At 42.2% G+C, this 13,562-nt stretch overlaps 1 protein-coding gene across 5 annotated transcripts in view; it reads left to right on the forward strand.

The window, feature by feature from the left end:
• The first annotated feature begins 507 nt into the window (after positions 1–507).
• Positions 508–13,562, forward strand: part of CHCHD6 (coiled-coil-helix-coiled-coil-helix domain containing 6) — a 199,874-nt gene continuing 186,819 nt past the window's right edge. For 2 of the 5 annotated variants that reach the window (XM_028719199.2, XM_028719202.2), the window contains exons 1-4: positions 508–723; positions 5,081–5,204; positions 7,233–7,302; positions 7,874–8,018. In XM_028719199.2, coding sequence (XP_028575032.2) covers positions 634–723; positions 5,081–5,204; positions 7,233–7,302; positions 7,874–8,018 — 429 coding nt within the window. In that variant the 5' untranslated portion in view covers positions 508–633. The remainder of the gene's footprint in view (positions 724–5,080; positions 5,205–7,232; positions 7,303–7,873; positions 8,019–13,562) is intronic. The other 3 variants (XM_028719201.2, XM_028719203.2, XM_028719200.2) reach the window with 2 other exon arrangements.

The following is a 13,562-nucleotide window of genomic DNA, read 5'->3' on the forward strand; positions in this document are numbered from 1 at the left end:
CTTGTTAGGAATCGACGCTCGGAAAATTAAAATTCTGCGCATCCCAAAACCTATCATTCATCACAGTAGAAACCGCGTGCAAAATGCCATGGGCAAGTAAGAATACAGAAGTGGCAAGGGCAATGGATCAATCTTGATTAGCAGCAAGGCTGCCACCATCCTAAAAAAAAACCCCAACACAACCCTGTGTTTAAGGGGCTTCTAAAATGAATGGACTAAACTGCATCTCTGTAGTGAAAGTGGCGCCTATTAGCTAAAAGAGGCCCAAGGTCCCAGGTGAGGTCTTGGCCCAACAGCTGAGGCCATCGCGTGCTGTCGCAGGACGCAAAAAAAAACACCTCCTGCCTTCCCGACCCATTGCATCCCACCTTCGGCTGGTAAGCAGCATCCTCAGCCGGCAGTATTTGGATAAGGAAGACCACAATTCCCAGCGTGCTTTGCGGCCGGCCTCTAACACCGCGCCTTGCCATTGGCTCCTTTGCCGACAGCCGCCAACCAGACGCGGGCTTGTAGGTTGGTAGAGCGGTGTGTTCCGTCTGTGTGTACATCTTGCTCTTTTCTGCCCCATCCCGGGTAGGGAGGAAGCCGAGGGAATTGGTTTTCCCGCCCGCGGTGGTTATTCCTGCTGTTGCTATGGGGGGTGGCGGGAGTAGCCATGGCAATAGGAAGGTCTCCTTCGAGATGGATGAGCAGGAGCGAGTGCGAGTCCTGCAGGGCATCCGGGTGAGTAGGAGAGCGAGCGCGGGGTGGCGGGCGCCTGCCTGGTAAAGGGCTGGGGGGAGGAGGAGGAGGGGGACGGGGCGGGGGGACTAGGCAAGTCCAGGGGGTGGTGGAGGGGGGCATGGGGGTACTGAGAGGATGTCTCTGGGGAGCAGGGACACGGGATCTAGGGGTCATGGGTTACTCTGGATTGAGTGCTAATGGTTCCCAAGGTTATAAAGTGTGTTTGGTAGGGAAAACATACTCCCGCTTCCCTGAAGGTGTCCACCTACATTTCTTCTTAAAGCCCACGACTCATTTAATGTGACACGTTTAATAGGCCCATGAATATCAGTTGCTGGGGAACCCAAGCGAAGAGAGTGTGCATGTGGGCTTCCCATAAGTTTTTGGCTGGCCACTCTGAGAACAGGATCCTGGATGGGGTGGGCCTCTGGTCTGACCCAGCATGGCTTTCCTTATATCTGCCATATATATATATATATATATTCTGTTTTACAATTTAGAATATACATTTAAACCTTAAGAAGGGAAGTCATTTATATTTTCTCTTACCATGGTTCATTTTGCATAGCATAAATCTCCGCATATTTTATATAAACTAGACCGTTCAGTATTCTATTATTACTTCCATTAAAACTTATTTATACTGTTCAAATTATCGTAAAGCTGCCAGTGTTTTCAAGTGTACACAATTCCCCCCCCCCCATATTCAATAAACATTTTCCAGTCTTCTTTAAACGAATGTTCTTCTTCTCTTATTCTATAAGTTAGATCCACAAGCTGTGCATGTTCCATCAGTTTAAGTTGCCATTCTTCTTTGGTTGGGACCTCACTTGTTTTCAATTTTTGGGCTAACAAAACACAGGCCACCGTAGTTACATACATAAATAACCTTTTTTGACACCTGGGTCCTTATGTTCATCTGATCCAGTAGGGCTGTTCTTACATTCTTAAAATTGCTAGTCTTTCAATTATCACAATACTCTTAATAGAAGATCATCTTGTGGCTTGGGAAGGCAGATGCCCTAGTAGCCTTTTTATTAATAAAGATTTCTAGTGTTGTTTTAAGTGCTCAAATTTCTTTCCAATTCTTACTTAACTTTGCAGCAGTGAGGTATGTTTTTTTAAAAAAAAATCCCATTTTATACATGTCGCGTTTAATTTGAGAATGATTTTGTTGACCGCTACTTGTCATGTTAGTGAGTGAAAAGGGATTTGAACCCAGGTCCAAACCCAGTATAATTTGTTGAATGTAGGAGGCAGCTGAGGAAAAAGAGCATGCTACTCCTGCTCATAAAAGCAATATGGAATTGTAGGCAAGTAGGGACAGCTTTAAGGGGACGCGGGTGGCACTGTGGGTTAAAGCCTCAGTGCCTAGGACTTGCCGATCGAAAGGTCGGCGGTTCGAATCCCCGCGGCGGGGTGCGCTCCCGTTGCTCGGTCCCAGCGCCTGCCAACCTAGCAGTTTGAAAGCACCCTTGGGTGCAAGTAGATAAATAGGGACCGCTTACTGGCGGGAAGGTAAACGGCGTTTCCGTGTGCTGCGCTGGCTCGCCAGATGCAGCTTTGTCACGCTGGCCACGTGACCCAGAAGTGTCTCCGGACAGCGCTGGCCCCCGGCCTCTTAAGTGAGATGGGCGCACAACCCTAGAGTCGGACACGACTGGCCCGTATGGGCAGGGGTACCTTTACCTTTACCTAGGGACAGCTTTGCCATTTAACAGCACTGCAGGTGCATGCATACAGCTGTCAATTCAATTAAATCGTGTATGTGGGAGAAAAGGGTTGTGACATGTTACAGTACAGTCTTCAATAGCTTCTGTATAGAAAGCTCATTTGATATTATTATTATTAATGTGCATCCAAACTTAGAGAATGGCAGTATGGCCAACAGAAGTGTAGTCTCAGAGTATGACATCTGGACTATGCAAAACAAATTGGTATAAAATTAACATTGTGGTACAGTGGTACCTCAGTTTTTGAACATACAGTGGTACCTCGGGTTACAGACGCTTCAGGTTACAGACTCCGCTAACCCAGAAATAGTACCTTGGATTAAGAACTTTGCTTCAGGATGAGAACAGAAATCACGCAGTGGCGGCGCGGCAGCAGTGGGAGGCCCCATTAGCTAAAGTGGTGCTTCAGGTTAAGAACGGACCTCCAGAACAAATTAAGTTCTTAACCCAAGGTACCACTGTAATCCATTCCGGAAGATCGTTCGAGTTATGAAACGTTTGAAAACCGAGGTGCAAAGGGCTGTCTGCAAATTCAGTAGAGAAAATTGAAAAAAAACTCACCAGAAGCTGCTCGACTTCCAAGGCGCGTTCAAAAATGGCAGCATTTACTTTGGGGTTTTCAACATTCGAAAACCGAAACGTTTGACTTCTGAGACGTTCGAAAACCAAGGTACCACTGTATCTGTGTGTATGTTTTGAATAATTGAGGCGATCCTAAGTTCTTAATATCAAGGTAATTTCTCTGTAACCGTAAACATATTTTCATTTTACAAGGCCCCATGTACTCTGTTGCTTGTGAGTGCAGAATGACAAGAACCAAACCGCAAGTCATTAAACATTGCAAGTTTACAAATTCAAGTGTGGAAGTGTTCATAAAACACTGGATCGGTTTCAAGCAATATTATTTGTATTAGTTGTAATGGATTAGTATCTGCTCTCCATCACAAAGTTACTAGCTAAGGGATTTTTTTTTAAAGCCTCGTCAGCTTCCCAAGTACAGTAAGCAACTTTAAAAATATATATAAAAAGCTTTTTGGCAGTATGCAACTTGTAGAAGGTGCATTGATTTAGCTTTGGTTGTTGCAAGCAGTTCTGTCATGAAGACTAATCAAAGTGGTAGATTAAAGAGTATAAAACAGAGATCAGATAAGGATTGAAAACAGCTGAGGAAAGAGAGAGAGAAGAAACAAAAGCTCAACAAAAGAAGAATGTTGGAAGATTCAGGACCAACAAAAAAAGTACTTTTTCATGCAACACATCATTAAATTATGGAATTCACTCCTATAGAAGGGATGATTGCCACCAACTTGAATGCCTTTAAAAGAGGAGTAAACAAATTAATGGAGAATAAGGCTAGACATAGCTACTAGCCATGATGGCTGTGCTCGGGCTCCACAGCCATGGGCATAGCCAGGCAACTGCCCCTCAATCAGGTAAATAAATAAAATATTCAACTAACTGATGAATTGCATGGCAGATAACTCAGTTTTACCCCCCCCCCCCCACGTAAAGCCTGCCCCCTAAAAGAAATACTGACTATGCTCACATCCACAGCTAAAGGTCCTACTGGCAGGCTTCTCACAGACATCTGCATCTGGTTGGCCACTGTGAGAACAGGATGCTGGACTTTCTGGGTCATTGGCTTGATCCAGCAGAGTCCTTATTTGGGGAAGGACGATTTGATAATCCTGTTCTTGCTTTCTATTAGAGAAGCCTAAGTAATCTACAGCAAAAGGATTAGGTTTTTCTTTTTAATTTCATACTATCTGTATGAAATTAAATTACATAATTTGTAATATCTGTAATCACGGTATGTTTATTTGATATTCTTGTCTCTTGCTATTTTTATCCTTATGTGCGTAGACCCTTAGGAATAGGATGGGCTAGAATTCCAAATATATTCTAAAAATCATTTTTAGAAAATCATTTTCTAGCATATTTAGTTCCTTTTTTGGGACATTCTCAAATATGGTAACTTTACACTTACAGCATTGCCTTAGGAGTGTCTAAATGACAAATTAATACCTGCTAGGCAATCCCTTTCCTATTCATGCCTAAATGTATTTTGGGGGAATGTACTGTATACTTACGGTAGCTTACAGAAAAATAATACAACAAAATAATCTGTCTTATTAGGACTGTTTTTAAATCACTATATACCCTACACATCATAACAGCCCATTAGCAGCAGGCAGCAAACTAAAATTTTGACTAGTGAATAATTATTTTCCTCTAGCATACTTGTCATTCTTTTGTTATTAAGGGTAAGGTGTTGCATCTCTGATAATTTCCAGACATGAGATAGAGAGATGAAGGCAGCAGTACATGAATTATGATTTCTTGATCTCCAACACTTAGTTTGGGGATTCATCCAAATTCTAATACAGGGATGGCCAACTCCCAAAAGACTGCAATCTACTCACAGAGTTAAAAACTGGCAGTGATCTACCCCCTTTTTGGGGGTTCAGGTCAAAGTTGTTGAGCTTCTTTGGGAGAAGCCACAAATCTACCAGTGATCTACCACAGACGTTCAGTGATCTACTGGTAGATCACGATCTACCTGTTGGACGTGCCTGCTATAGTCTCTCTCTTCTTTTCCCTCTCTGCTTTTAAAATTGTGTTAGCTTTCTGAAGATGTGGTGAAACGAATGAAGGAACCTTTCCAACCTAAAAGGGATCAGCGATCACCATCCTTGTCTTCGCCTCCTTTGTCACGATCTACAGAAGGGAAATGTAAGACGTCTACAGGTACAGTGCTCAATTTTTACAGTACTCATATGGGTGACAGATGGCTGTCTTCCTTTTTCACAGCACACTTGTGTTTCATCAATGCATCAGCATTTTTAAGGTAACAGTGACTTAGTATATTCTATTTCCATTTAGCTGGGCTCATGTTCTGGGTCCATTGTTGTTCAACATCTTTATAAATGACTTGAATGAAGGAGTGGAGGGGATGCTCATCCAACTTGCAGATGACACCAAACTGGGCGGGGTAATCAGTGCCGCAGAAGACAGAATCAGGATTCAATGTGACCTTAACAGATTGGAGAACTGGGTCCAAAGTAACAAAATGAATTTCATTAGAGAAAACTATAAGGTTCTACAGTTAGGTAGGAAAGAACCAGCTGCACAAATATAAAATGTGGGGGGACATCTGGCTTACCGATAGTACATGTGAAAAGAATCCAGCGGTCTTAGTGGATCACAAGCTTAAAATGAGCCAACAGTGTGATGCAGCAGCAAAAAAAAAAACTATTGCTGTTCTAAACTGCATATAGTGTCCTGATCAAGGGAAGTAAGGGTATTGCTGTATTCTGCCTTGGTCAGACCATACCAGGAGTACTGTATCCAGTTCTGGGTGTACCACAATTTAAGGAGAGTATTGACAAGCTGGAACATGTGTAGAGGGGGGGCAACGAATATAATAAAGGGTCTGGAAATCAGACCTTATGAGGAATGGTTGAGGAGTTGAGTATGTTTAACCTGGGTAAAGGACTGAGAGGAGATATTATAGCCATCTTCATATATCTATCACATGAAAGATGGAGCAAACTTGTTTTCTCCTGCTCCGGACAGCAGGACCCAAACCAATGGCTTCAAGTTACAAAAAAGGAGATTCAGACCAAGTATCAGGAAGAACTTTCTGACAGTAAGAGCTGTTCAACAGTGGAACTGACTCTCTTGGAAGGTGGTGTGCTCTTCTTCATTGGAGGTTTTTAAGCTGAGGTTGGAGGGCCATCTGTCATGGATGCTTTAGTTGAGATTCCTGCATTGCAGTGGGTTAGACTAGATGACTCTTGGGGTTCCTTCAAACTCTACAATTCTAAAATGTTTTGTTACTCTACAGCATTGAGAGCCCGTGTGGTTTAGTATTGACCTAGGACTGAAGAGGCTAGGATTCAAATCCTTGCTGGACCATAAGGTCCACTGGGTGCTCTTGGGCTAGTCACCAACTCTAATCTTAATCTAGCTCATAGGGTTGTCATGAAGATAATAGGGGGGGGGGATTTCCTTTCCCATGGTTTCCTTGGCAGAAAGGTGGGATATAAATGTACTAATAAATACAGTAGAGTAAAATGTAGGGGAAAGCAACCATAATATGACTGTTATATTTGATTGATTATATTTGGTGCTTAGGGATTGTACCATAAGCATGTAGTGTAGTTATGCGTGTTCAGAGGTTCGCGAACCTATTCCAGATGTTACCAGTGAGAAAGAAGTGGAGGAATTCTGATGGAGCTCAGCTGTTTCATTCTCTGCTTAATGGCTTGTTTCAAAGAATGGTCTCTCATGAGTTGTTTGCTTACCTAAGTCAGCTGGTTCTTGATTTCCTCTGTAGTCCCTAAACAAGCATTCTTGGCTCATCTGTCAGTTGTCCCTTCAGGAGCCTTAATCTTGTTGTTTTGAGGGATCTGGAATGATTTGTGAGCTACTGAATCAGTTCTTTACTGGTTGAAAATGAGCTGATTAGCTTTCCCCCACAATGTCTAGTTGTGGGTAAAAAAATAATAATTGTAAGAGCCCCTCTGCTTTAAAGATGAACTCCACACTACTCCCACCTGCCTTGTTCCGTGTCATAGTTACAGGAACAATTTATTCAGTCTTCATGATTTAACAAAGATTTTCTCACTCAATCGTAGACCATTGCTAATTTAACTCAGTGACTTGCTGGAATGTTACACCTCTGCCTATTTATACATCATATATTTTAGTTAATCAAGGAGAGAGGCAACTTTTTGTTCCACATTAGTTGTATTCTTCTTTTCTTTTCTCCAGAGATCCGTCCACCAACAGCTGACAACTTGGGCCGAAAACCCTCTGAAGCAGAGGAGGATCTGTACAAGAGGTGAGATATGTTTGCATCATAAGATCATCATCCAGATTCCTCGTGTTCTTTTGAGGCCATTTACATTGTGCAGTGCTACTGTTTTGTGGTTGGTCCATCAGACCTAAGCAGCTTGGACAATGCTCAGGGTTGATGGGATGGTTGTCCTGCAACATCTGGAGAACCACAAGTTCTCCACCCAACCTTAAGGCAATGAAGAATTTTCTCACTCCTGGTATTACTGCGTATCAGAGTACTTGGGCATGTATGATCTATAAGATAGTATATTAAAATCTATTCTCTTCCCTGGGTGGGGGTGAGGTGGTGTAGTGGTGGTGTCACTGAATAGTTGAATGCTGGAATGACTGGGTAGGAGCCAATTGTGTGTGCATCACCTTCTGATTGGATTGCTCTTTGCTCAATTACATTTATAGCCCATTGTGCTCCAGAAATTAAAATGGTGACCTGGTCCCATGAGCTGGTGATTGTGCCATGTAGAGCATAACTCTTCTCACTATGGTTCCGGCCACGAGAGCTGCATCTTAATTTGGGAGTCCAAAGGGATTTGCTGAGCCCTTCCTTCTCCCAACAGGTATGAGCAGGAGCAGGCAATGGTCCAAGAGGAGCTACTGCGACTGGCCAAAAGAGAGCGGGAGGCAGCCAACGAGAGTCTGAATGTGAGCCTCCAGCGGGAGAGGAATACCACCAATGAAGAGAAGCTGAAAGCAGCCCAGCTGGTGAGTATCACAAAAGCTTTTTTGGGAGGTAGCACCCACCCCCTGGAATACCATTCCTCAAGTAATTCATGAGGGAAAGACCCTAATAAGCACTTCTTAAAGTGTTTAGCCATACTTTCTTGGACTCTGACATTAATTTTTTATTTCCTATTTTCTTTACAGCTCAGTTTTATTTGTGATACATTGTTTTGTTCAGGTTTTTTTTTTACATGCTTTTATGAAATTTTATTGATGTGTTTTTATTCTTTGCAAACTGTTTAGAGATTTCTTATGATACTAAGTGGTATAACTTGTGTAATAAACAGTTTAGTCTATAAACAGGTTTTTATTTAATTGGTCAGTTAAATGTTAAAATCTTTTTCGTAGCCCCTCCTTGAGTTGTATAACTCGTAAGAAGTCTTTAAGGCAGGAAGAAGATACACTAAATAGGGATGGCCATTGGCCACGTGGACTATGGCTGCAGGGAGTTGAAACCCAACATCTGGTTTCCCCGCCTCTTTTATGGCATATTTCCTGTCTAATCTGAAAGGAGCAGTTTTGACAAGGAGTTAAATAAAAGAAGGGAGTGAATGTCTGAGGCAGGTGAAAGGTGGGTGAGACATCATGCCTGGCAGCTGCAGTGTTAGTGCTGTTACAGCTCTGGAGAGGTGATAATTCCTTTTTGTGTGAAATGTAATTATCAGGCTATTGTAAGGGGGGGGGGAATCAGTGAATTATTTCCAAATTCAGAGCAATCATGTCTCAGAGAGTTGGCTCCACAGTTATGTGGAGTGCTCTTGCTTGCCTCTAGCCTGTGGAAATTCTCTTAAGTAATGAGAAGAAAGTTCAAGAAGAGGAGACACCTGCCTCTAAGAAAATTAAGGGTCCCACTGATGAGCCATTTCAAGTTTCTCGGTAGTACCCACAGTTTTCTTGGAGGCTGGCAGGCTTCTAAACCCTGCCATGTTACATTGTTTGAGGGGCTTGGAGGAGTGGCAAACATATGCAGTCCTGCATTGTTTGTATCCAGCTGTCTCAGGAGGCAATGGAAGAGTATAATTTTGGGGCTGAAGTCAAATCATTGGAGAGTTTCAGCACCTGCTGTCACTGTCATTCTGAGCTGTGTAAGTGTAATTCAGGCAGCAGAGTCAGAAAATGAAGTCATCTTTTTTAGACCAAAGAGATGCCTTGAAAAGAATCAGGAATAAAGAAAGCTTTGACTTTCGGTGTATCCTTGAACACCTGGTGGAGGAGCCTAGATGCGAGTATATGAACTTGTGTTGGCAGTAGAAAAATCAACAAGCCGACATAAGAACTTTGGTGGCTAGTAGCATGCTGTCCCAAATAATTTTGAAATTTCATGTCAAAATATGTTGTTCTAAGGCAGAATACAAAGGTTTTTTTACAGACAAGGGTATCTGTATCATTCCAAATAGGAACACTTTTTAAGAATTTCAGGGTTCAAGTCTTTCTAGCATATTGTAATAATTATTTTAGCTGGTGCTTTTATATAGCATTTTTGAGTATTGTAAAGGCTTCACACACAATGTCTTACTATGTTCTTGCAGTTTTAAAGCAAGGTGATAAGAGTTTACACTTAAACTCTTGTAGGACATTGAAGTTTGACACAATCAGCAGCCAGTAGGCATAGGAACCAGATAGTACAATGTGTAATAAAGCAGGTATAGTTTGACGTTGCATGTTAGAATATCCTTTCATTCTTTATAAAGTGCTCTGTACGTGGATGATGATGCTATATAAGTATATAGATAAATAATTTCAGGGTACGAATCTTGAATTTCAGAAGTGCTTAATCAGCTCATTCCTCTCTCAGGCATCCCAAACAGTCTAAATGTTCACATTGATTCAGGGAGGTGGAGGCTATAAAGTGAAAAGTCATTTGCTTGGAATGTTGGAAAGTATGTTAACCTAATTTATATTAACCACGGCCTTAAGTGAAATACAGACCGACTAACATGGATTTAAAAATTCTCTGCTGTGAGAATTCCTAATGCAAATCAAATGGATTTTAACTCAACACTGGGTAAAAAGCATTTTTCGTCCTTATTGAACAGTGTCCATGAATGCTTCTTTGTATTGAGACACTGTTGGTAAGATGACGCTGAAATTAATGAAAATTGGATGCATACATTATTCAGACAAGCTAATGTTGGTGTTGCTCAAACCTCTTTCAAATACCCTGCAGTCATTCATTAAGCTGATGACTTTGGCTGGGCTTTTCAGTCATTTGGAAGAAGTATTATAGAGCTGTCAGGTTTTGTGTGTGTGTTTGTGTGTCTGTATCCATATCCGTGCTTTACTACCATAGTGTTTGGTCAAGTGGGTTTCACAGATTTTTACAGCAACTCAGGTTGCAATCTGTAGAAGCTGAAAGAAACCCCCAGAAGGATGATCAGAACTTCAGTGTACATCATTTAAATTTTAATTATGTCAGGCTCTCTAGTACAGAATGTATTACTCAGTCTTTTCCCCCATAGCAAGACTGCATGCACCTATTACAGTTACACAATGCTGGGTCAGGACTAGTAAACTAGTCATATTTCCTCTATCTACAATTCTGACAAGAGGGAAGTTGTTCCTCCAAAATGATAATCTGTAAAACTGCTGATTAAGGCACAATTCACGTCTTGTGCTTGTCTGTTACTGCTGTCCGTTTTAATGACATTCCCAGTGAGTTAATGCCCTTCTGTTTTTCTAAGATGAAAATTTGTCCAATCTACTCTCCACCTTCAAAAGTCTTAAATTATCCTGGAGTTCTGGTAAGAAAGTATTCATTACCAGTTCTCACGTTTCTGCTTTGCTGTGTGATCAAAGCCTACAGCAGGCCTGTGCAGAGGGGGTGGAGGGCAGCTGGGTATACTGTAAGGCAGGATATAATTAAAACAAACAAACAAACAAATTTAACGTGAAAGCCAGAAGCAGCAGGCATTTAGGTGCCCTGTGCATAGTGGTGCACTGGGAAAGAATGATATGTCAGTGGTCAGCCTATGGCTTCTTCTGAACTATTGGGAGTTGAAGGTCATACCATGTATCATTGGAAAGGTCACCTGGAGACACCCTGTGCCCTTGCTGTAACAGTAATTCAGTCATTAATACTCTCGCCTCGAACAGGCACCTCGGTTAGAGCAGCAATATTCCTTCTTCACTTTGCCACTCTCGGGCCATAAATCTGAATACAATGGCTGTATATTTTAAACGATTTTGCTTTGATTGCATTGAAAGCCATTTGGTGTTTAATCTGTGTTCTTTACGGTTTTCATCCACTGACTTTTATTATTATTAGTATCTGTGCAAAGCGATGGCTCAGTCTTACTGCCCTGTGTGCTTCCCTGGGATCGTAGAATAGGCTGCAAACTGAAAGCCACCAGACTTCTGGGCATAATTAATTACTTATTTCATAAAAGAGGCCCTTTGCTTGAAAACAGGCGGAGAAGGAAGCTAGCTTGGAAGCCATAGAAGCAGTGAGACTTTATTAAGGCACTCTCTGTGTTTCAGATTATGTTCCTGATTTGGGGTAAAACCAGAAAAGTGGATACTTCAGGGTTCTCTTTCACAGCATTAACCATACAGGATACTCTTTTTGTGCCAAATACAAATAGTGCTCTGCAAATGCACTATAGGTTTAGTCAGGCTTGCCTATGTTCATTCCTGACCTTCCTCTCTGCCAATTCTGAAAGGGTCCAGCTCTGTGCCTCAGAATCAACATTGCAAATGAAGCACATCATTGGCTTATATTTTTCTTTGGATAACTTTGTTTCCATGGTGCTTGAATAGATTTGTAAACTTATTTAGCAATAGCAGGGAAGTCAAAAGGGATGGTTGATTGTCCCATAGGGGTTTCGGGGGAGAGTAGCCATAGGAGAGGCTGGCTCATGAACTTTCACACATTTCTGTTTCCTTTCCTGTCAAAACCAAAAAGCCCAGACTCACAATAGGTTTAGAACTGAAGGGAGGTAGTTGAGCATGCTTTCGCTCCTTTTCACCCCGAGGACATCCAGGAACCTGATTTAATTTAATTTATTTGTTTCTTCGGCTGTTTTTTTTTTCTTTTTTAGGGCAAGGCCCTCACAAGGCAGCTTATGTAAGAGCAACAGTAGAATCCAGTATCATATTTCAATAAAAAGCAATAATTTGAAACAGCAGTCTCAAACATTTCACAGGCCGGCAACTCACCACTGTGAAATTGACTAAAAACAAATCTAAAAGATTTTCAAATGAGCAGTGATATATTCTAAACAACTACGTGTATGTTCCATATTTCCCCCGAAATAGGATTCCAAGGTAGATTACAGAAGAAGAAATCAGAAAAATAATAAAAACAATCAAAGGCATTCCAAAACCAAATATGATGATGGCAAAGAAGCAGAAACGCTAGCTCTAAAAGCGATCGTAAGAAAGAAAGACAAAGTGATACAATTCTGTTTCCCTTATAAGAGCACTCACAATAGTGAACTAACTAGGTTATCTCCCTCCCACCCCTCTTACAGAGAGATGTACCAGCATAAAAAAGATTGAAATAATGGACTTAAAGTCTAATGGGTTGGTTCCAAGTGTGACAAAGTGGTTTGATTTTGCCCTGTGCCAGAGATGGAGAATCTGTGGCCCTCCAGGTGTTGTTTGATGTCAACTCCCATCAGCCTCAGCTAGCACAGCCAATTTTTAGGGATGATGGAAATTTTAGTCCGACAACATATGGCTGGCCGCAAGTTCCCCACTTTTGCCCTATGTTTTCCTGTGAACAAAAAGGATTTGGGGGCTCAGCATAAAAGTGGCAAGCCATGTCCACCCCCTGCAGCAAGGACCCCTAGCTCCTATGTTGGGTTCAGGGCTCAAGGCAAACCTGCCCACCCTCCATGAGCCATGAAGACATCACAGGAGCTTTCAGTGGGCAGGCCACATACAGTACTTCACTTCAGCCCCTGGATTGCCAGCTCTGACTAGCGATGGACTTGCACCTAGATGCTGCTCTTGCTTGGAGCAGGAATATTGGGTCCATTTTGCAGCAAATGTATGGGGTTTCTGCTGTGGGTAGCCTCTCGCCAAATCTGGAGAAGCCCACAATTCCTCACCGCCTGTGTCCACACACTCATAGGGAAGGTTTAAAATAAGTGATGGGTTCTTGCCGTTTATAGCTAGTTGTCTAAACTGTTAGAAGGAGGGGGGAATCAGAAGGAAAAGAAATTGGGGAAAGGACAGCAGAAAAGCAATGGAAAGGGGGAGGGAGGGAAGAGGAAAATGGCAAATGGGAAGAGAAAAATAGGAAAAGCTGTTGCTGAAAAAGTGGACAAATAAAAAGGGAAACAAAGGCTCAGTGCCTCTTACCGTTGCTCATAAAGAAAGGGTATTTAAAGCCTCCCCAGAATGCTGGTTGAAGGTTGAATGTGTCCTGGATTATGACGCCTCAGGGACTTTACATAATATGCTACTCAGTCATAGGTCACTTTCCTTTCCCTGCTTCCCCATCTCTGTCAGGGGATAGCTCTCTCAGACTCCACAGATGCATTGTCTGACACTGAGGTGAGCTAAACATGAAGAAGCCTGGTG

This window comes from Podarcis muralis, chromosome 2 (genome assembly GCF_964188315.1).
Source record: "Podarcis muralis chromosome 2, rPodMur119.hap1.1, whole genome shotgun sequence".
Lineage (NCBI taxonomy): Eukaryota > Metazoa > Chordata > Lepidosauria > Squamata > Lacertidae > Podarcis > Podarcis muralis.